This window comes from Leptosomus discolor, chromosome 25 (genome assembly GCF_034619465.1).
Source record: "Leptosomus discolor isolate bLepDis1 chromosome 25, bLepDis1.hap2, whole genome shotgun sequence".
Taxonomy (NCBI): domain Eukaryota; kingdom Metazoa; phylum Chordata; class Aves; order Leptosomiformes; family Leptosomidae; genus Leptosomus; species Leptosomus discolor.
In genome coordinates this window covers 7,850,398-7,872,294 of record NC_141415.1, presented here as the reverse complement: position 1 = coordinate 7,872,294, position 21,897 = coordinate 7,850,398, and the positions used below count along the sequence as shown (strand labels likewise).

The 21,897-nt window shown below is 63.8% G+C and overlaps 2 protein-coding genes across 3 annotated transcripts in view; one reads left to right on the top strand and one right to left on the bottom strand.

The window, feature by feature from the left end:
- Nucleotides 1-16,212, top strand: part of ZNF385C (zinc finger protein 385C) — a 49,068-nt gene extending 32,856 nt beyond the window's left edge. The window contains exons 2-8 of the mRNA XM_086477918.1: nucleotides 4,613-4,755; nucleotides 9,601-9,711; nucleotides 11,873-12,044; nucleotides 12,833-13,162; nucleotides 14,744-14,931; nucleotides 15,151-15,264; nucleotides 15,988-16,212. Coding sequence (XP_086334044.1) covers nucleotides 4,613-4,755; nucleotides 9,601-9,711; nucleotides 11,873-12,044; nucleotides 12,833-13,162; nucleotides 14,744-14,931; nucleotides 15,151-15,264; nucleotides 15,988-16,212 — 1,283 coding nt within the window. The remainder of the gene's footprint in view (nucleotides 1-4,612; nucleotides 4,756-9,600; nucleotides 9,712-11,872; nucleotides 12,045-12,832; nucleotides 13,163-14,743; nucleotides 14,932-15,150; nucleotides 15,265-15,987) is intronic.
- A 2,997-nt stretch (nucleotides 16,213-19,209) lies between these two features.
- On the bottom strand, nucleotides 19,210-21,418 carry NKIRAS2 (NFKB inhibitor interacting Ras like 2). Of its 2 annotated transcripts, none has more exons than XM_086477951.1 (3): nucleotides 21,317-21,418; nucleotides 20,817-21,058; nucleotides 19,210-20,415 (listed from the first exon to the last, which is right to left on the bottom strand). In XM_086477951.1, exons 1-3 carry the CDS (start codon nucleotides 21,408-21,410, stop codon nucleotides 20,176-20,178), a joined length of 576 nt encoding a protein of 191 aa, XP_086334077.1. In that variant the 5' UTR covers nucleotides 21,411-21,418; the 3' UTR covers nucleotides 19,210-20,175. The 2 variants fall into 2 exon arrangements, with proteins under 2 accessions (XP_086334077.1, XP_086334078.1); XM_086477952.1 differs by having other exon boundaries at nucleotides 20,985-21,058.
- Nucleotides 21,419-21,897: the final 479 nt, after the last annotated feature.

Sequence of the window (21,897 nt, the reverse complement as noted above, 5' to 3'; positions counted from 1 at the left end):
AGGCGACCGCTGGTGGCCCCAAGTCCGTGTCCTTCTGGCTGATCCGTAAGGTGGAGACGCCGGTTTGATGGCGAGTGTGTTTGGGTGACGGCTGCTCACTCGCCAGCATCCCCCGGTTCAGGTTTGTGGTTCTTGGCGTGCCCTTGTCCTGCAAGCCGGGCTGTGCTGCGGGCTGCTTTCTGTCCAGCGTGTGCGTGGGGAGGAGGAAGAGGAGGAGGCGGCTGTGGCTGTCGAGAGCTGGAAGCAGGAGGGTGTAGCAGGGTGGTGCTCACGACATGCACCGTCCTCGTGTTCCCAGGCAGGCTGGGAACTGGCGTCAGCGCCGGGGTGTGTTGTGCAGAGCAGCTCTGCAGCCCCCCGGGGCTGTTGGGCTCTGCTGGAGCTGGGCGGGCTGGAGGGGCTGCGCTCGGCCAGGGCTGGTCCTGCTGCAGGGGCTGCCGGGGCCCGGAGCAAACCCAGGGCGCCGGCCGGGGCAGCCGCAGCCCCGCTGTCTCCAGCGCCACAGGATCTGCTGCGCTGCGGGCCAGCTCGGCTGGGCTGGGTCTGGTTGCTCTGGGAGTCCAGCATGGTGCAATCTGGTCATTACTGATCCGGACCCCGAGCAGTGCTGGGTCTGCTCCGGTGCCACGGTTGTGGTCCAGCGTTGTGACCTGGTGTGGCTGCCCTTCTTCTGCCGGCAGCCTTTGGCATCGGGAAGCGCACACATGTTTCCCGGAGAGTCTCCTGGAAAGAGCTGGAGTGAGTTCAGCCGATGCTTGGCCAGAGACAAAAGCTTTAAAGCCCTGGGTAAGGAATTTGAGACACCACCAAAATTTGCTGAGAACACCTACCAAATGGGAGGGAGCCAGACTGCTTCTGTGTGAATAAACAGCTCCCGTCTCCATCTGTCCTGTGCAGACTCTGCGCCAGATGCTCTTGCGAGGCAGCCGGCGTCTGCGGAGCTGGGTCCTTGGCAGATTCTCGTGTCGGTATGAAAACCCACAGCGTTGTACCTGCCGCTTTCAAAGGCGTTTCTTGGAGGTTCACACATACGTAGCGCTAGTGCACAACAGTTGCTCCGTCTGCCTCGCAGAGGACCTGGGAGAAAACCCACTGCAGATGCGTGTGTAGTCGCTGTGCGGAGCAAAGAGGTGGTGGGGCCAGGCTGGGGACGGCGGCCAGGCATGGCCCTGGGTGGGCTGGGTTAAACGAAGGACTGAAACACATCTTTAAATTCCAGGGGACCCCTCTGAGAGTCGCGTGCCGACGGGACAGGAGCTGGGCTGAGCTTCAGAGGGCTGGGAAGGGGCTGAGCTGATGGCTCCAGGCTGTGCCCCAGGCAGGGGACGCACGGCACCGCAGCGGTGGCACAGTGTGGCTTGGTGTCTTTGGTCAGGCCCGTCTGTTTAGCTAAGAACGGCCATGCACCCTCCCTGCAGAGCTGGGGGGGCGAAGGGACCCCCCCAGGCTGCAGTAGGTGCTGGGAACACAGGGCTCCTGCGCTCCCCTCCTTGCACCAGCCCTTCAGATGCTCCGCGGAGCCCCGAGTGCGTCCCAGCCCGGCAGGACCCGCAGTGCCGGAGCAGCGGCGTTCGCGGGGCAGGTGGGGGCTCCTCTGCCAAAACGCGGGGAGAGGCAAAGGCAGCGCCGTGGCAGAGGACGGCCCCGCTCCAGAGCTGCAGACCGAGCATCTGGGGATGCCATTCACCAGCAAAGCCCACCCTGCCGGTGGCCCTGCCCGTCACCTTGGGTAAGGTCGTGTCATTCTATACAGACCTGGGGGCCCTGCCACTCTCCCCAAAGCAAATCCTCTTAATTGAGTGTCTAATTAATACCTAAAAATACAGCCCGCAGCTGCTGCTGGAATCTGCCCTGCAGCAAAGGTAAGGCAGGAGCCGCAGCGGCGCGTCCCCGTGACCTTGGGAAGGTGCCCCAAGAGCATCGTGTGGGTGCCCCGTGCCCCGGCGGGGTGCTGCGGCGTGCCGGGGCGGCTCGCTCCTCGCCAGGGAGCTCGGCTGGCAGCGGGGCTGCGGCTGCGCCGCTCGCCTGCCCTCTCCCTGCACGTGGTGCTCACGCTTTTGCGATCCGCTGAGGTTCGGGCAAACCGAAGCTGACGGTGACTTTGTCCCCGCGCCGCGTGGCCGCGGTCCCGTTGCCCCTGTGTGGCCGGGGGAGCGGCCGCAGCTCATCCCTTCCGCGGCTCTTGCCGGCTGCAGGCACGTGGCGTCTCCTCGCAGGGTGTCTCAACAGCAGCGATGCTGTCGGAGGCTTTCAGCCCTGTTCCTGCTCGTGGGGATCTTCCCTACTTCGGTGGCAAAACCGGGAGGGAAAGGTCCTGCCCCCGCCGCAGGGTCCTGTCTCACCTGGGGTTTCTGGGCTCTCTCCTGTTTTACGCCTGGACTGCAGAGCCAGCCCAGAAATATGTTTCATCACAAATTTGGGCTCAGGGACGTGCCAGAGCACCTCAGCGTATCGTGTCCTTCCTGTGTCGGTGGGCAGCAGCCGCCGTGGGTGGTGGCCATCCCCGGGAGCCCCTGTCGCCCCCCAGCACCCCTGGGCCACCCACCCGCCTGGTGCAGGAGCTGCTCCCTGGGGAGCAAACCCCCTTGGCCGTGGGGCCAGGCAGCAGCAGCCGGGTTTTGCTGGCACAGAGGCGTTGGCTGAGCTGCAAAGTCCCTTTATTCGGTTACTGGTGATGGGGGAGGAGGCGTTCGCCTGCCCTTTCGTTCCTGCCGGTGGTAAGTGTAATATATATATATATGTATTTTTAAGGCCAGTGCAGTCAGCGCAAAGCGTACTGACAAAGGCAGCGGAAACCCCCGCTTTCCAGCCCCAAATGCCTTTGTGCGACTGCTGCTCTCCGCAGGGTCGCGGCTGCATGTGTGGGCTGGGGGGTCCCCGGGGGCCGGCTCCCCGGGCGCTGGCCCTGCCGTCTCAGATGATTTGATGCAGAAATACTGTTTCACGCCTCAGAAGGTTAATTATGCATCGTTCACCCATTTCTGCTTGCTTTTGCTCCCTCCCTCATCGCTGTTGCTATAATTTTATTTATTTATTTTTAAACAGTTTCACAGATTTCCCTTCTGGGCGACTCTGGAATTAACTCGATCAATGCACGCCTGATGAAGCAAAATGTAATTTTTCCCCGGAGTCAGGCCTGACTCAGGGACGGCTCCGGTGCCGCTGAAGAGCCGCCCGTGTGCGCTCTCCCAGAAAGAGGTCGTTGTTGCCCGCAGGGCCCACGCGGCGAGCGCTCGCTGCTCAAATTCAGAAAATCTTCCAAACTTTGAATTTCAGATTTGTATCTCAGCTCCTGCACAGCCGGCGTTGGGGCGCGGGGGGCTGGAGCGGGACGAGAGCCCTCGCTGCTGTCCCAGGGCGGCTCCCGGTCGGTGTTTCTGCTGCGGGAGCCCCCAAGCCCCTCGGGCACTGCCCGCTTTCGTCCTCCCGTGAGGGACTGCTGCTGCCCTCGGCCCCGGGGCTGGGGTAGTGCTGCACCAGGGCAGCCCAGCTCCACGACTGCCTTCGAGGTGGAAAAGAACCCAGAAATTAAAAACCAAAAGGGCATCGGCGTTGTCCTTGTTCGTGGCAGAGGGACAGGGCTGCAGGAGGGAGAAGGCGTGACGCCGTGCGAGATGCACGTGGGCTTTTCTGGCTCACAGCGCTTGGAGACCTTTTCTTGGTTATTGTATTTTATTCGTTCGTTCGTTTATTTTAACTTTTCACCCCTCCTCGCTGTCAGAGCTCTTTGCGGTGCAGGAGCCCAGCCCGGGCCCTCCGTGGGTCAGAGGATGCTGGTCCCGCCGGGGGGACGGATGAGTCCGGGGGGGAAAGGGCTGCTCTGGGGCTGCTGATCGGGGCGAAGCGCTGGGGCAGGGACGGGGCTGGAGGCAGAGCCCCTCTGTTCAGCTTCCCTCCTTCCCAGGGGTGTTTTCTTTTAAAACAGAAAATTATTAGTAACCCCAGGCCGCAGCTCGTGGTTAGCTTGCGGGGCGATGTGAGGCAGGCGGCTCTAGTGCCGAGGGGGGGGCCCGTCCCGGGGGTTTCCACCCAAAACACCTCTGGAGGGGCAGAGCTGGGGTGCCCAAGTGGCTTGGATGGTCCCGGGGGCACCCAACCTTCAGCACCTTTGGAAAGCCGTGGTGGTGCCATGGTGGCGGCTGCTCAGCCCTCTGCCCCCCACCTGGCGCTCGCAGGGGCGCTGGGGGTCAGGGTGCTCCTTCAGCTGCTGCCGGCAGCCAAAAAAGCACCGGCCCAGTAAGGAGCCCCCGTGGTGCTGGTGTGGGAGAGCCTGGGGCTGCGTGCGTTCCTGTGGGGGAGCCCGGGGAAGGGGCTGTTTCCCCAGGGGAGGTTTTGGCGCCTTTCGGGGGGTTCAGAGCGAACTCCTGCACGTGTCAGTGCTCTGACGCGAGGGTGGCTGCGTTCGGCGTTGGACCGGGATGCTGGTTTTGAGCCCGAAAGGCAGAGAGGTGCCCGGGGCCACCCTGGGCTGGGACTTTTCACTGAGGAGGGTCCGGAGCCCACGGCAGATGCCGTGTCCCTGCATGCCATGTCCCCGAGTGCCGCGTCCCCCCCTCCGCTGTGAGCAGGGGCCACCAACGCTAACGCTGCTCTTTCCCCTCTGCCTGCCCAGGTCCCTCCGGACACAGCAGCCCCCTCTTAGCGTCGTTGCCTATCCCCGGCCGTCCCCTTCATCCCCCCTTGGACATCAAGCACTTTCTGACCTTCAGGCTCAACGGGACGTCACCGCTCAACCTCTTCCCCAACTTCAACACGGTGAGTCCCCAGGGGTGGGTGGGCATCGGCTGCCGGACCCCTCCTCCCGCGCAGCAGTCCCTCTTCTACACGGCACCGCTCCTCAAACTCCGCCGGGTAATTTCTGGCTTAATTACCGGGGTCTTTGACTGCTGGATGCTGGTGCAACGCGCCCGCCCTGCCCTGAGCTGGGAGCGGTTCCTGCCCTTATATAGCAGAATTAAAAAGATGGTTCATTTTAACCAAGATCAATTGGATTTTGCTCCTGGAATCAATAGTAATAAAGTAGCTGGGGAGAGCAGTTCATTAGTTGAAAAACAGATAAAGAAAAGGAAAGAAAGAGAGCGAAGGCACATGAAGATACAAGGAACGCGCTGGTGCTGCGTGGCTGCGGGTGTCGGGGAATCTGGTCGCTGTGGGACGTCTCCCACCACCCGGGTGGGCTCAAGGTCCCCAACCTGGAACCACCGGACCAAGTGCAATTGAACGGGTCTCTCCAGAGATGTTCTGTGACACAGCTGACCCGACAGGGAGGTGGCCAAGACACACGACAGCGTCTCAGGGTGAAATCGTGTTTTCCCTGCTCCTTGCCACTCTTCCCCGGGCTGGTCTCAGCCCGGACGGGGTCTCCATCCTCCGGGCCTCTTGCTGACGGGAGGGATGGGATCTGCTCCAGGAGCCCCTCTCTTGCCGTGCTTTGGGTCCCAGCCCTGGTGTTTCAGCCGCCTGGGATTCCCCTGGGACCCGGCTCCTGGCAGCGCTGAGGAGCAGGTTTGGCTCTGCCGAGGGGCGGCGGTGGTGGGGAGCAGGACCCAGGGCTGCTCCCCCCGACCCGCCGCAGAGGCTGGGTGGGTGTTTCTGGGTTTGGTAAATGCCCGCTTTTTTCCCTTGTGAGCCTGGAAACGGGACTTTCCTGAGCTCCCTCCCCGCTGGCTCGCCGGCCTTTTGTAAGTGGCTTTGAGATTAAACGTGCTCGGAAGGTGCAAATTATCACCAAGATCTTCAAAGGCAGCCGTAGAAATTAAGTACAGGATTCCTGTTGCTGTTGAATGGGATTCAGACATCTAACTCCTTTAAGCTCTTTTGAAATCCCGGCTCTAGCCTGTCTCTCCCCTGTGCTAACAAGCAGAAACACAGGAGAGGATTTTTTTTTGATGCCATTAAGGTTGCTGCTCTTTGTCTGGGCTCCTTTTTTTAGTCGCTGGAGTCAGTAGCTAACTTGAACCAGACCCTGTTGTTTGTTCTGCTTGGCTCCCAAATGCCCCCGCCTTGGCACGTGCTCTCCAGAGTTGTGGAGCTTGGGAAAAAAAAAAAAAAACAACCCCAAAACCATTTGGAAAATGAATCTTTTGCAGTCGCTGGAGCCACACAGCCCCATCGCGCTGCTTCTGCGCTCGGCGGGGACTCCTCTGCTGCGCAGGATGGGCCGGACACGGGGATGGAGATGCCGGGTGAGGCTGTCCCGGCTGAACGGGCACCTCGAATTAACTGCCCTGAGCTCAGACTCGAGCCCAGCGGGCGGCGTTGGCTGAGCGGAGCCAGGCCTGATCGTCCCGGGGTGGGAGCTGCCCCTTCGGGATGCGTCCGTGCTGGAGAGGCGGCTGAGCCCGGCGGTGCGAGGGCTCAGCGTCGCGCCTGGGCCGGCGGCTTCGCGGGGAGCCAGGGCAGAGTCCCCGTCCCCGCGGGACACAGGGCTGGAGCATCGCTGCGCCCCGGAGCCGGGCTGGCAGCTCCTCCGTTCTCTGCCCAGGGAACCGGGTCAGGCTCCACGGGGCAGCTGAGCCTCACGGGCAGTTCGGGAGGGTGGGAGCGGGCGCTTTCTGAGTTGTGCTTTCTGAGAGAGCTGCCGTATCCGAGTTGCCGCAGGAAGAATCTATGGGGAGGGTTTGCCTTTGCTTACCCAGCGTCGCTGGTGATGCTGTGCAGGGCTCAGTGCGGAGCAGGAGTTGTTTGCAACTGCTCAGCGGAACGCTTTGCACTTTGAGCAGGTCACAAGGCTCTCATGAACCCAGCAGATGTTTGACTCTGGAGCAAGTGAAACCTTTCCAAGCTGAGCTCTCCTGCCACTTAAAGCAACAACAACAGGGAAAAAAAAACCAACCCTATCGCGGCGCAGGAGGCACGTTTTGTGCTCGAAAGGCCCTTTCCAGCAATCAGGATGTTGCAAATCCCCAGGACCCAGCAGCGCCTCGCAAAACCACGGCAGGAGATGCAATCCGAACTGATGCTGCGTCCCTGTGAATTCCTGTTTCTGACCTCGGTGGCGGGCAGGGAGCTCAGCACAGGGACCTCTATTTATATCGGTAGGAACATCCAGGGATAAATAAAGTAATGTGAGTCAATAAGAATTGACTATAAAGCCGAGATCTTTATTCTCCGAGCGTGCGGTGCCCAAAGCCTACCTCTGCTGTCGGCTCAGTTCTGCTGGAAACTGCCAGGAAGAGCCTCAACCCGCCCGGCTGTGGGTGCCGGTATGTACCGCTGCGGCACGGACCCTCGCCGGCCCCAGGGGAGAGCTGGGGGGTCTTTTTCATATCTGAAACAGCCGTGAGTGCCTACGGGAGGGAGGAGTTGACGGTGTGTTTGTATTTTCGTCCGGAGAGAAGCACGAGGGCTCTGAGGTGGCATCCAGGCTTCGGATCCGAAGCTCCCTGCAGGCTGCGAGCCCACGCGCTCGCCGAGCGTGCCCGGCGGAGCGAAGAGTGGCCGTGGCAAGGGGTCCCTTGGCCCCCAGGCATGCTCCTACGGGGCTGGGCGCCCGAAGGCTTTTCAGGAGAGGGGCTTGCGTTTGCTTTGGGGTAGTGGCGGTCACCGGCTGCACCACTCTTGGCCGGGATGCGTGGAGCTGGGGCGAGGAGCCGCGTTTTGGGTGCACTGGCCAGCCCGGCCCTGGGAGCTCGTGGCTCCTTGCACGACTCCTCTGACGGACGCAACTCCTCGCCATGCCGCGGGGCCGAGCAGCAGGGGCTTGGCAAAGGCGCGGGGGGTGTGAAGGCCCAGGTTGGTGCCATCACCTTATGCCCCAGGAGGGCGAGGGGGCCCTTCGCTGGGGCCGCTCAGCGCCGCCACCCTGGAGTCGGTGCCCAACCGCAGCCCCGGCGCCGCTGGCTTCGCTGCCAGGTTCGGGTTCAGGCCAGGACGGTCCTCGGTGGATTTTCCATCCTCGTGCCGGCGTCTCCCTTTCCTCCGCATCCTCCTCCACCCCCGCCCTGCTCCTGCCCCAGAGCTCCGGGGTCGGGTGAGCCTGTGGGAGCCAGGAGGGCGCGATGGGAGCCACCGGCCGGGCCCCGGCAGCTGAGGCTGCTGTGAAGGTTAGAGCCGTTTTTCTTTTCTTTGCGTGGAAAAGGTGGGTGTTTCTCTCGAAAACAAGCGCCAGCCCTGCTGCTGCCCGCAGCCTGGCAGCGCAGGGATGCTGCCTGTAGCACGTTGCAGTCTTTGTCGGCAGGGGCGGAGCGGCATCTTTGCCATCTGTGGCTTCCTCCTGGTCTCCGCCGAACCCCAAATGCCTCTTCATTTATATGCCAGATAAGTGAGTAAAATTTCATAGCAAACAGGCGCTTCATTAATCACCTGCTTTTACCATTCTGCTCACTCCTGGAAAGGAATTTGGGGTCTGATAATGGCTCTGTTGTCCAGGCATGTGCCTTGAAGACTGATGCACCTGTCTCAGCAACGAAATAGCTTTGCAGAGAAATACGATCGCCTGAAAACCCAAGGCTCTACTGACAGCAGGACTCAGATAAGATAATCTTCCTATGCCACAGGGCAGGGGAACAATACTTGCATTATAGATTATAGCCACGCTCAAACAAAGAGGTTATTCTTATTTTCCTCCCCTTAATAAATGCATTTTGTTTAAAACAATTATGGCTTTTCGAACAAGTTTGCTGCCTGGGCTGAGGAATGACGCCGAGCCCTGGGGAGGGACAGAAGCGCCGGGGGCTGTCATCGGCCGGCACGCATCTGCCTCGCCTGCCGCCCCCGCGCTGCCCCGCCGGGAGCGGGCTCCGGGAGAGACGCGGCCCCTCGCAGATAACCGGAGCTGTTCCGTCTCCGCGCCCACGCCCGGTGGGGTACCGGGGGCTGCGTGGGCTTCCCAGTCAGCAGCCCCGTGGTGCGAGGGGAGCAGGCAAAGTGCCCGCCTGACGGGAGCGGGGCAGCCCGGAGGGGCTCTGCACGGGCACCGTGCGGGGGGCGAGCTGCGCCCGTGGCTGCGGGCACCGTTGTCCCTCCTGCCCCGGCCCCCGCCTGGGCCGCGCAGCGTCCCGCCTGGCTCCGCTCGCACCTCCGGCTTTGCACAGGGACGTGGAAGGAGCACGTGGAAGGTTAATGGCCCGTTGCTTGTTTTGGTCGCCTCTGCCCCGTTTTGGGGGTTTCTGCTCCTGCTAAGGCTCTGGGAAAGCTGCCCTGGCACTGGGAGGTCGAGGGCAGCAACTGGGAGCTCAGACAGAAGCTGATAATTTGCCACCCGTGACACCGGCATCTGTGGTGGGGGGAGAGGGGACGGGGGGACACACAGGGGAGCCCGGTGGGGCCAGGGAGGACGGGGCCCACAGCCTGTGCCCCGCAGCAGCCTCGTCCCCTCTGCCAGCCCACAGCAGGCGTTTGGCTCCTGCCGGTTTGGTTGTTTCCAGGATGGTTTAAAAAGGACAAGAACAGGCGTTGGTGCAGCCCCGTCCGGGGGTGCCTCGGTGGCCGGCGGGGCTCCTCTGCCACCCCAGCCGCTCGCTCCTTCCAGGCACCGGGCACGAACCCTGCCGGCGTTCGCAGCGGCTCCTCGGCGGGCGCGGTGGGTGCGGGGAACCGCCGGGTCGCGGTGCCGTGCCGGTGGCACCCAGCCACCCTCTGCCTTCCCTCCCCTTCCAGATGGACCCGGTGCAGAAGGCGGTGATCAGCCACACTTTTGGCATGCCCGCCCCGCTCAAGAAGAAGCAGTTCATCTCCTGCAACATCTGCCACCTGCGCTTCAACTCTGCGGTGAGCGGGGCCGGTGGGCGCGGGGCCGGGCGGGCGCGCGGGGCCGGTGCCAGCGCCGGCGGCTGGGCAGGAGCGTCCACCACGGGGGCACCGCGGGGGCGGCAGCTCCTCGGAGCTCTGCCCTCCCTCGTGCTGCGGCCGCCCTGACGTTCCCACCGACATCTCCCTGCCCGTGGGCCCAGGCGCTCCCGGGGCTGCCGTGTCCTCCGTTTGCCACGCTGGCTCTCTCTCCTCCTCCTCGTTTTGTTCGGGTCTGCTCCCTGCTGCCTTGGTCTCGGTGTTCGCGCTTAAGCTGCTTTATCAACCTTTGCAATTCATATCTGGTCCTTGGGAGCTGAATATAATCTTCTCTGCCTTGGCTTCCCAGAGCTCTGCTGTGGCAGGTGGGTTTTTTTCCTGCCTTTTATTCTAAGTAAATCAACCACTTTGTAGAGGGGAGGAAGGAAACATTCATTGATCCCAGCAGTAATGAATTGCACAGAGCTGATCTTTTGTGGGGAAAGCTGATAAAAAGGTTTGGAAGGGAATTCTTGGTCAAAACCAGCAGGAGAGGGACAGGGGTTTACAGGCAGGGGGGCTGGGAGCGGAGCAGCAAGAGCCTCCTCCGCACGGGCAGCAGCTCAGGGGCCCTTCGCCCGGGCTGGCCCCGCTCACACCGGTGCAGGTGTCCACCCGCTCCTCGGTGCCGCTGCTGCGTGGCAGAGGTGGAGGCAGGAGCCCCCCGCGCTCAGCCCAGCCCTGGCACACACGTCACCTATCGAGCTGCTGGCCTGGGAGCAGCCCCTGGCCTCGGCCGTCCCTTCCCGGGGGAGCGAGGCAGCGCTGAGCCCCCGGGAGCACGGCCCGAGCGGAGTCTCGCCTGCCAGAGCTGCCGGGAGCTGCGCTCGCCTCCCCCGGGGCACCCGCACCCACCGCGACGCTGCGCCCTGGCCAGGCGGGCTCTGAGCTGCATCAGCAGAGCCCGGGGCTGGGCGCTGCTCTGCCGCCCAACGTCAGCGTTTCTGGGGTTCATTATTCCGCTCTGCAGCCGAGCGGCTCGGGGAGAAGCATCGCCTTCCCGTCCCGAGCTGGGCCCCAGCTGGAAGCGCGGTGCCGGGAGAGTCGGTCCCACCACGTGCTCCCAGTGCCCCCACGGGCACCCTGTGCCGCTCGGCCTGTCCCTGCCCGTGTCCCCCCCCAGGTCACGTCCCGGCGCAGACCCTCGCACGCCACGGGTGTTTCTGCGCAGAGCGGCGGCGGTGCCGGGTGACCTACTTAGGCGGCAGCGCGGCCCGTCCCAGCCCCGTGTTCTGGGGGAAGTTTATTGTATTTGCTAATGAGGCCCCGCGCTCGGGTGGGCCTTGCGCGTTCCCACGTACCCGGACACCGTTCCCAGCCCTTGGAAAGCCGCGGGGGGAGGGAAGGGATGCTTCTTCCTACCGAGCACGGGAAGCCTCAGCCGGCCGCTGAGAACGCCTTGCAAATTAATCCGTGCTGCTCACTGGTCCAGTGTCTTAATTCATGTTGGATTTACTTTCCATAAATTGCTAAACTGTGTTGTTTTGGGGGACAATGTGGCATTGTCCCTGACTGCGGAGTACACAAATGTTCGGGTGATTTTCTTTTGTGTACGTTTTTATCAGTTCGGTGCAGGCATGAACCCATCAATGTGCACTTCATTATTCAGCACTCGCTGAGAGAAAGGAGCCCGTGAATGTAAATTGCGTGTTAGACCCCCGATAGGTTACAACGGGAGACGTGTCCTCCCCACCGATGTACTTTTTTATTTTATTTTTACAGCCAGCAATTCACTGTACGTTTCTGAAGTCATAAATTTTGCCTGAAAGCTTCTTTTAAAAGTGACTTGATGCATTTAATCAGAGCAGGGTCCTTATCTCGGCCGTGCAATGCGGCGATGTCTTGGCAAAGTGATCCCTCGGCCTGAATACGTCGGTGTGCAGAGCAATCTGGCGGGAGGAGGAAGGCAGCTTTGTGCTACCCCCGGCCAAAACTACCACCTCCGAGGTGGCCCTGGGGATAAATGTCACCGGGGGAGGTGGCTGCACTGGAAATGTGTCCGAGCGGCCACGGCCCAGGGCTGACCCCTTCACCCGTCCTCCCTGTGTCCATCTGTCTGTCCGGCCGCAGCACCGACGCAGCCGTCCCCGTCTCTCCCCCCCAGAACCAGGCAGAAGCCCACTACAAGGGCCACAAGCATGCGCGGAGGCTGAAGGCCATCGAGGCCATGAAGAACAAGCAGAAGGCGGCGGGGGCTGCGGTGGTGGCCGCCGGCCGGGACGGCACAGCCGACTTCGCCCCCAGCCCCGAGGGCAGCGGGGAGCCCGGCAGCGCAGGTACGCGGGCAGGGGCTGCGGGGGGTCCCACGCCGGCAGCCTGTGACACCGGAGGGAGCGAGCTGGCCGGCTCCCGGGGGCGCAGCGAGGTGGGTGCTCCCAGCCCGGCCGCGGCTGCAGCGCCCTGAGGAGCCCCATTCAATCCCGACCGGCAGCAGCCTCGTGCCGGAGCATCCCGCCGCGGTCAGCGGTGGGTCGGGCTGAGGAGGGCGCGATTAGTGCGGCACAAACGCCACCGTCGGCGTTCCTAAACGAGCTTTCGTGCTCCACCGGCGTCTGTCCCCGGTGTGCCTGGCTGGGGGCGGCGTCGCGGGGAGGGGGTGTCGGTCCCTGGGGGGAACGTGGCCACTGTGCGTCCCTGCACATGGAAATGGCGGGTGTTTCCCCTGGAGTTCGGTGTCTCTGGGGAAGTTCTGAAGGGCTGCGGGAGGGCAAGCGTGCCCTGCCCGTCCCTGATGAGGGCTGGCACATCCCCGGGGCTCTGCCGCTGTGCGGGGACGGGCTGGTAGGAGCCAGATCCCCCCGAGCCGAGGCAGCGCCAGAGCTCACCCAGGCTTGTGCGCTGAGCCCGGCTGCCACCAGCCGCAGATAAAAGCCGTGACGGGAGAGACCTTGGGACGAGCCGTCCTCGACGGGGATGAACGTGAGCAGACGGTGCCTGAGATGGTCTGGGGGAGGATGGGGGTGCTCCCTGAAAGCCAGAAAACGCGTTCAAGCCCAGAGAGCTTTCCCTTTCTGCCCATTTCTTCCTTTTTTCCCCTTTCCCCCTTTCCTTTCCCTCCCGCCAGCTCAAGCCAACGGCCTGCAGGAGCCGGAGGGTGAGGGCAGCAGCCTGGGGCTGATGCCTGGCACCGAGGAGTCGCCCGCAGAGCTGTCGGGCAGCGTCGCCCCACTGGGCTCCCCGCCGGCCTCGGAGCTGTCGGAGGGCACCTCGGACGCCACCAGCGTGGCCTCCTCCACCGTGCAGGCAGCCGAGGCGCAGGCAGCCGAGTCGGGCAGCAGCGTCAGCTCGGCCCCCGAGAGCGAGAAGGAGGGGAAGAAGAGCAAACAGCACCTGTACTGTCCCACCTGCAAAGTGACCGTCAACTCCCTGTCCCAGCTGGAGGCTCACAACACCGGTAAGGGCATCGCCAGGGACGGGGGGACGGGCCCCTCACAGCTCTGTCCTGGGCTCCGTGCGAAGCCCCGCCATGCCCCATCGCCAAACAGCCTCGCGGGGAAAGGGCGAGCCTTAATGAACGTTGCTTTAATTAAAAAGGGTTAATTAAGGTGGCTTGCAAAGATAAGTGGTGGTGTTTTACCTGTGCTGCAGCTTATGGAGTGAATTTTAGCAAGGTCAAATGCTCTCTTATTGTTCGTGTCTCTTAATTAAAGACATTTTCAGATACATTTAATCAGGTGGTTGGAGGCTCCTCCATATTCCGTTGCAGCCTGGCGTTAAGCTGACAGCACCCTGAGCGCCAGGGCCTCTCTCTGACCCGGGATAATCCTTCCAAAAGCAGCGTGGTGGTTTGGGCTCGTGGTCGTTTTGAGAAGCCCCTTGGGAATCTAAGGAGTGTTGGAGCCCAGCAGCAAGTGATGGCTCCTCAGGGCAGCCCCCTCGGGCGGCTGGGGCTGGCGAGGGTCCCCCCTGCAGCCTGGGGGCAGCGGGGGGCAGCAGCCGTGCAGCAGGAGAGCCCCGGTGGGGTCTGTGGGCCCTGCAGCACCGGCTCCCGGCTCGGCCCTTTCTCGAGAGGATGCTAAACAAGGACGGGCAGCCCGGTTTTAGAGGGAAGGGCCTTCTCTCCCCCAGTTCAGCAAGAACCGGGAACCAGTTCCCCCAGCCCCAGCTGCCCGCCGGGGCGGCAGCAGCAGCAGCCGTGCGCAGGGGTCGGCTCAGGACACCGCTGCGGCTTAGCTGCAAACGTGTCCTTTTGCTTTTGTCAGCTCCAGTTACGAATTCAGGAGCTGATTTGGGGGAAAAGAACCAACGAACAAAATGTTTGCAGGCTTGCGTGCGCTCCTCCGTGGCTGTCTCCCGGACTCGGGCTCCTTGCTTAACGCCTTAAAAACCAGAATGAATTAGCAGGGGCTTAAATGACTTGCCCACCCCCACCCCGCCATCCCGGCGCTAGCAGGGGCAGGACAGAGCGCCCTGTCCCCAGGTGTGCGGGGATTTCGGGTTCCTCCTTCCCCACCTCCTGTCACCCCGCTGAGCTATTCCTGGCTCTGCGGCCGGATCCTCTCCGACCTTGGGCACAGCTCAGATGCTGCAGCGGGGCGGGCAGCGTGTGCCCGGCTCTGCAGACTGTGCTAACGCCCGGGGACAGGCGACAGGCTCCAGCACACGCCTAAAATAGCAGTTTCTCCGAAGGTCTGGCACATGGAGAAGGAGGGGGGGGGGTGTCTCCGGAAAGCCAAGCAGTTCTGGTCTGCCTGCGAAGTGCAGCTGGCCACGAGAGCTTGGCAGGGTTTGGGGATGGGCTGCCACGTCCCCAGCAAGAGTCCGGACTGCCAGGCAGCTCCTTGCCCCCTCTGCCTGCAAGTGCTGCTGGGCACAGGTTGGCGGGGGGACCGGGGTCCCGCGGGAGAGGGGACGCACAGCGCTGTCGGGCGGGTTGCTTGGAGGGCGCCCTTCCCGCTGCCGCGACGCTTGGCACGGCACTGGGTTTCTTTGCAGAGCCAGCGTTTGCTGAGTGTCCCTCCCCTCTGCCACCCAGGTGCCAAGCACAAGTCGATGCTGGAAGGTCACAGCACCCAGATGCGGCGAGGCCGAGGCAAGCTCCTCTCCCGGGCAGGGCACAAGTCCAAGCGGATCGGCAACAAGGGCAGCATCAACATCCAGAACAAGGCGTTTCACTGCCAAGTGTGCGAGATCTACGTGAACTCAGAGACCCAGCTCAAGCAGGTGACGATGCCGGGCCTGGGAATGCAGGGGCGCCGGGCAGGGGCGTGCAGGCCCCTCTGCACAGGCACCCGGGGCTGGGGGGTGGGTTCCTGATGGTCCCCTGCAAGAAGGTGGGGGGTGTCCCCTGTGGGCCTGAGCTGCGCGGTGCCGTGGGTCTGCCCTCCTGGGACAGCCCTCGCTGTCCCGGCTCTGGGTGATCCGGCTGTTTTCCTCTCCCAGCACATGAGCAGCCGGAGGCACAAAGACCGGCTGGCGGGGAAGCCGCCCAAGCCCAAGTACAGCCCCTACAACAAGCTGCAGAAGAACGCTGCCCTCGCAGTGAGTATTCTCAAGGTACCTGTCTCTCTGCAAGTTACCCCCCCGGTTTGCTCTCCAGAACAGCGTTTGCCACGTTAGCCATCTCTCGCCACAGGAGACACAGGGGCTGCTTCTCCTAAAGCCTTGGTTCCCACGATCCCATCTAAGCTGCTCCCCATGGGGCGGGCGGGCTGTAGCGGTGAGAGGAGTTTCAGGTCTTTATTCGTGGGAAGGAAGGCGTGGGGATAGCCCGAGTCCTCTGGCAGCAGCATTCGCAACTGCAGCCCTTGTGATTCTTCCACCTCTTTTGCAATTTCTGAGCGGGGGAGCTGTGCTGGTTGGGTGCTTGGGGCTGGCGCAGCTCCGTTAAACCAAGCCTGAGCGTTGGCTTGCAGAGACGCGTAGCTTGGCAGAGAGTTCGGCCGCCAAAGTCACCCCAGCGCGCCAGAGGAAAACGCTGATGCAGGGAACAGCCGCGCCGTTGCAAACGCCAGGGCAGGGCTCGGGGCTGGCGCGATGGGGCTGAGGACCTCCCGGGGGAGGCTGTCGCGACTGGGGCATCCCTGCGTGCTCTGACCCGGCAGCGGCCAAGCCGAGGGACCGGGGCCGTGGGATGGAGCGTGTGTCGGGTCGGGGCTGCGTTTGCTGTGGAGCTGCGCTGAAAGCGAACGTGGGGCTGCCTGTCCGGCCCGGGGAGCTGGGGCTGGGGATTCTCCTGCCGCCGGGCGCCTCACGGTGTCTCCTCCTCCCTCCCCGCAGTCCAAGCTGGCTTTGCAGAAGCACCTCACCAAAACCCTGGCGACCCGCTTCCTGCCGAGCCCGCTCACCGCGGCCGCCGTCTGCGCCATGCCTGGCCCCCTCGCCCTGAGACCAGCTGCTGCCACCACCCTCTTCCAAGCCCCGATCCTCGGACCAGCCCTTTTCCGAACGCCACCGGCCCACGTCCGCACCACGCCGGGCCCCATCGTCTTTGCGCCCTACTAGAGCCACTCGCCCGCCGAGGGTCCGCCCGCCGTGCTGGGGGCTGCACGGCGCAGGGCAGCGCTCCCGGGCAGGCTGCTCTTCTGGCTGGTGGGAAACCATCGTCGTAGACATCAACCCCGGCTTCTCCTTTGCTTCGAGCGGGCTCCTGCTGGAGCAAGATACCCCGGCAGAGCCCAGCCAGCCCCGCCGCGCGTCCCCGCCGCCCCCCCCTCCCGTGCTGGCCCCGTGCTCAGCAGAGGAGCCCACCACAGGGCTGGGCGGCACGTGGGAGAGGACGGTGCCCGAGTCACCAGGACCATCTGGTGGCCAGGGCTGTCCTTGGCCCGCTGGCTTCTTGTTCATCACCCTCCCAGTTACCAGACTGGAAGAAGAGGAGGTGGCTGGTCCCTGGGGGAAGGAGCATCCCTCTGGCCAGTCAGTCTCTGCCAGCCCAGTGGGAAGGGAACTGCGAGGGGATTCTCACCCCAGCTCTTACTGGGAGAAACGACCCCAGCACAAGTGGGAAGTTGGCAGTTCCCCCCTCAGACCGGGCTGGCTGTGCCCTCGCCAGCCCCGCACTTGCCTGGGCTGGCCGGGGGTTTCCATGCTGCCCACCAGCCCCCTGCGCCCCACAGCTCCCTACGTCCCACCAGCCAAAGAGCCCCCGCCGCAGCGGGCACCGGCCACGCCGACCACATCTTCACTCCGAGAGCAATAGCCGAAGCCCAGGGCCGGCGCCTCCTCCCCCCCAAAGCACAGTGCCCCTGCCCTGGCCCCCGAGAAGCACACGGCTTGGGCACGTGGCCGGAGACGGGCTCCGCTCCAGCCCAGCGAGGGCGGGAGAGCCAGGCTGCCCGGTGCGGGCTCCCCAGGGAGGTGACCCTGTGCTCGGCACCAGCTGTTTGCGGGGGACAGCCCTGCCCCTACCTCCCGGGAGATGCTGTGAGGCTGAGTGAATGTCCCTAAAGCACTTTCGGTTCCCCAGTGAAAGGCAATGCTGCTGCTCGCCCGCCAGCCAGCCACCGTGCCCGGCCCTCCAACCCCATCCCCGTCAGGAGCTTCCAGGGAGTTAACGATGATTCCCAAAAAACAAAGGTGTCCCCAAGCAGCCCGGACAATCAGGTACGAAGGAGGCGGTGGCACCCGCAGCCTACGCCCGGCGCGCTCCCTGGGACGTTCTTGTCGTAGCCTGCGGAAAGGGGGGCCCCGGAGGGACCCCGAAGCCGTAGCTCTGCTTTTCACTGTGCTCAGAAAGCCCAGCGATGACCTGTCCGACCACTGTAACCACGGCGCTCCGGGTTCCCAGCGCGCTGCTGTACACAGAAATATGCAGGAGAGTTGCAACCCCAAGGGACCTTACGCTGGAGTGACAACCCACCCCGATCTATGCAACCCAGGGGCAGCCGCTCGCCCGCCGCATTCGCTGTTTGCGTTTCACTTTGGTGCTCACGCTGCCTGCACGGCCAGGAGCGGTGGTCGGAGCAGAAAAACCAACGCAACACAGCTCCGTGCAGACGATTCCCTCCTGGTCCCCTGGCCCAGGGGCCTCTGCTGTGGCCCACGTTCCCTCCTGGCCCTCGGGAAGAAGCAGGTCGGTTTGCGCCCCTGGGATCCACACGCACAAGCACACACCCCCGACGTCTTGGCCGTAAGCAACGCCTGGATTTCGGGAGCATTTTGCCTGGCGCGCTCCCCCGCTGCTCCGGACGGGGCCCTGGCCGTGGGAGGTCAGCGGGAACCGGCCGACGGGTAACTCGGGCGGCTGAAGTGCTTCTGCTTCCCAGAGCGGGCGGAAAGAGCTGGAGCCTGGGGCGAGGGCAGGAAGCCTGGGCAGAGGGCGCGGGGCGGCGCGGAGCCGTACGCCCGCGTCTGGAGGGCCCGTTTCTCGCCCCGTGGGCAGCGCTGACCCGCGGTGCCGCTGCTGCGCGCCTGCCGCAGAGGACGAGGGTGCGAGGGAGCCCCTGGGTACGGACCCACCTGCTCGGGGCAGCTCCTCCCCGCCCCGGGGAAGGAGGGATGTGGAGCGCGGGCACCAAGAGAAGAGGAGCGAGCTTGTGTGGAAGGCTGGGGGGAGCGACAGCTGAAGGGTCTTACAGCGGTGGTGGGAGACGTGGCTCGGAGAGCGGCCGAGGGAAGGAAGGCTCCCAGCAGCAGTGGCTTGGACAGGGACAGGGAGATGGTCCCGCAGCCCAGGGGACACGTCCAGCCCGGACCCCGCGCCCCACAGGAGAGGAGCCTGCGCCCCACAGGAGAGGAGCCTGCGCTGGCCGGGGCCCGCGGGCGGCAGGAGGGCCGCGGTGCCAGGCAGCCCGCGCTCAGCCCGGCTCCAGCCCTTCCCGGGCTCGTCTCGCTGTGCTCTTCCCCAGGCCCCCGCGCCGGTCGCTCCCGGCCCTGGTCGCAGCAGGGAAGGGCAGCGCGTCCCCTCCTGCGACGTCCCCGCCAGCCTCAGGAGCGCGGGGGGCTGCGGCCGGGCGCCAGGCTGCAGGAGCCGCTTGGCGCTGGGCAGTCGTTCCCCTGTGTTTTGGGCTAAAAAGCCTGTGCTGGAGCCAGCAGCGGCTGCTCCCGTCACCCCTCCACCCGTGGAGTCCTACTACACTCCTACACTCGGCACTTTAACCCCTTGAAAGCCATTCCTTCTAATAACAGTAATACTGCAACGAGCTGCGTACGAGCACGCTCCCTCTGTCGCCTGCCCCCGCCTCCAGCCCCCCGCTCCCGTGCTACCCAAAGCATTTACTGCCTTTGACTTAGCAGATGCTGTACTAGGTAGTAGGGCATAGTCCGTAGCGCTCGATAACGTGTGCCCCTCTGTAAATAACCTTGGAGTGATGTGAACAGTTTGAGTCAAAAAAAAAAAAAACCAAACCAAACCAACCACAAACCAACCCCACAACAATGGAATAAACAGACTCTAGGGACTTGGCCAGTACCCCTCCTGTAATGTTCATTGTATATTTTTTTGATGTACTATAACTGTTGGGGAAAAAAAAAAAAAAAAAAAGGAAAATATTTTGATAATCGAATCTCATCGCTTTATTGTGTTACTCGGTAAATAAAAGGAACAAGGATAAACAAGCCAGGGCTTCCTCGTCATTTTTTTTTTTTCCCCCAGATCCAGACTAGCTGAAGGGAACACGTGTTGCTGGGCAGGACCAGGACACCTTTCCCTTGTCTCGTGGTGGTTCCGAGAGGAGAGTCAGCACCGTGACAGATGGGCAGCGAGAGCTGCCGCAGCCCGAAGCGTCGGGGGGGGCAGGCGAAGCACCGCCCCAGCTCCTCCAAGGTCATGGCCGAGTCTGCGCTCAGGAGGAGGAGGCCTGCGGCGCGGTGGGTGTGGGCACCCTGCCCTCAGCCACAGCCCCTTGCCCTGCTCTGCATTACGCAGTCCCTGGGAGGAGATGACCGAGTGCTCCTGCACGTAAAGGAGCGGGGAGCAGCGCCAGGGGAGGGGCAAGCTGCCGGGGAGCACTGCAGCAGCGCAGAGCCAGCCGGGCCAGGACGAGGCAGAGCCGCTCTGGCAGCGGCTGGGCTGGAGGCAGCCAACGGGCTCTTCTCACATGGTACCAGTAAATATAAAAACGAGAAGGAATCGTTTCCTCTGGCCCGGCTGCGCTGAGCCGTGGAGCTGATCCCCACCTGCTGGCCAGCACTGCTGTGCCTCCCCTCCCGCAGCGTACGGCTCTGCCAGCCGGCGCCCCGAGAGCCGAGGGGCGGCACTTGGTGAATCCCGGCGTTCCTGTAGCACCTCCAACATCCGCAGGGGCTGGGCAGCGAAAACAGCGGTCCCTGTCCCGCTGCGGGGAGATGGGTCGCCTCTCTCTCGTCCACAAAGACCATTCCCCAGCCCTGGGACACCCGTTCCTCGTGCCACCGTGCTTCCTGCAGGCTTTGTGACACCAAACAGGCTCAGCAGGAGGTTATGTGCAAGGGAAATAGGGAGGTGAGAGAGAGGAGGTGGCAATGGAAGGGAAGGGAAAACAATGCTCAGCCGTCCATCGATCCGCTGCCCTTGTTCTTGCGACTCAGGGGAAAAGCGGACTTGCTTTGTGGCTGCGTCATCTTGCTGGCCAGGTAGATGAAGGGCTCAATCAGCGTACGCCGGTCAGCCACGGACACCTCCCACAGCTTCACCTTCTCGCCCTTGGCCCAGTGCTGGGCTGCGTCATGGTCCACCCGGCGCTGCTCCTGCAGGTCACACTTGTTGCCCAACACCACGATGGTGACCTGTTCAAACGAGGGCGAGAAGAATCCCTGAAGATACCAAACGCAGAGTTGCACAGCGCGGCCTGGCTCTGCCTTGAAGACCCTCAGTGCCAGGCCCAGCAGCTAATTCCTGCTCCGTGCTGAGGCTTTTTAAAACACCACATTTCCCAGCGCTCCCCTCTGGCAGCTTCCTCTCCTGTCCGGGTCTGCGTGTCTCAAACCAGCCCCAAAGCTGAAGGGCCTGTTGAGCACCCGCACGCTCAGAAAGCGTCCCAGGACAGCAGCCGGTTACAGCTGAGAGTCTTATGGAACCGGGACCCCTGTCACAGTCTTGTGACAAAGGGAAAGGAGAGTCTCTGGGTGCACGCTTAAAGAACAGGAGCAGATCCCGCTCTGCAGCCCCTTTCCCCTGGGGTACCCACCTCTTTCTTGTCTTTGGACTTGTCAATCTCCTTCTTGAGGAGCTCCACTCGCTTGAAGGACTCCTTGCTGTCAGTACTATAGACCAGCACGTAGCCGTCCGTGCAGGAGAAGCAGTGCTTGGGGAGCTCCAGGCCGTCCCGCAGGCCCCGTGTGTCGTAGAAGCGCACCTGCTCGCGCACCCCCCGGTCCGTCTCGATAGAGCCCACGTAAATGTCCTCCTGGGTCTCGATCATCTCGGAGCCTGCCGGAGAGGCGGGCAGGGGAGACGTGGGGACCCAGGCCAGGGCGCTGGCCCTGGCACGACCTGCAGAACTGTCCCGCCGGGTGGGACAGCGAGTCTCTCCTCCATCCCACTGCCTGAGTGTTTAGGGGGTCTCCAGGCACAGCCGCATCCAAGGGGGCCAGGACCTGCCCGCCTGCCGCACGGGGCTGCTCGGTACCCCCCGGAGCGGCCGGGCAGGCCCCTGCCAGGCTCCCCCCCACCCCCCTGCAGACTCACCGACCACATGGTTCCCGTACAGGAGCTGCTCCAGGATGGACGTTTTCCCGACGGAGGCCTGGCCGCACACGACCACCTTGCAGCTCTTGCCCATGGCGCCTCACCCAGCGCCGCCGCAGGAACCCGCCTGCGGAACGCGGCTGTCAGGGGAGGCCGCCGGGGCCGGGCGGGGCCGGGGCCAAGCGCCTGGCGGGGACGCCGGAGCCCAGCCCGCAGCCGCCGGGCGGGGGTCGCGGCTGTGCCCACAGCCGGCCCGGGCCTCAGGGGCAAAGCGGCCCGCAGGGACCACCCAACCGGGCCGCCCGGGGCAGCGCTGCGGCCGGACCGAGGCGCCGGTGGGGCCTCACCTGCGCGACCGCGGCGGAAGGGGCGCGGCGAGGCCCGGCGGGGCCACAGCGCCCTCTGCGGGCGGGCGGACCGGCGTCTGCCGGGACCCCCGGGCCGCGGTGACGGCGGGTGAGCGGCGCGGCGCGGCGCGGCTCCGCCCCGCCCCGGTGCCCGGTGCCCGGTGCCGTCCCGGGCCTCCCCATGGCGGGCGGACCCCGCGGCCGCCCCGCCCCTCCCGAACGCCGCTCTTGCCG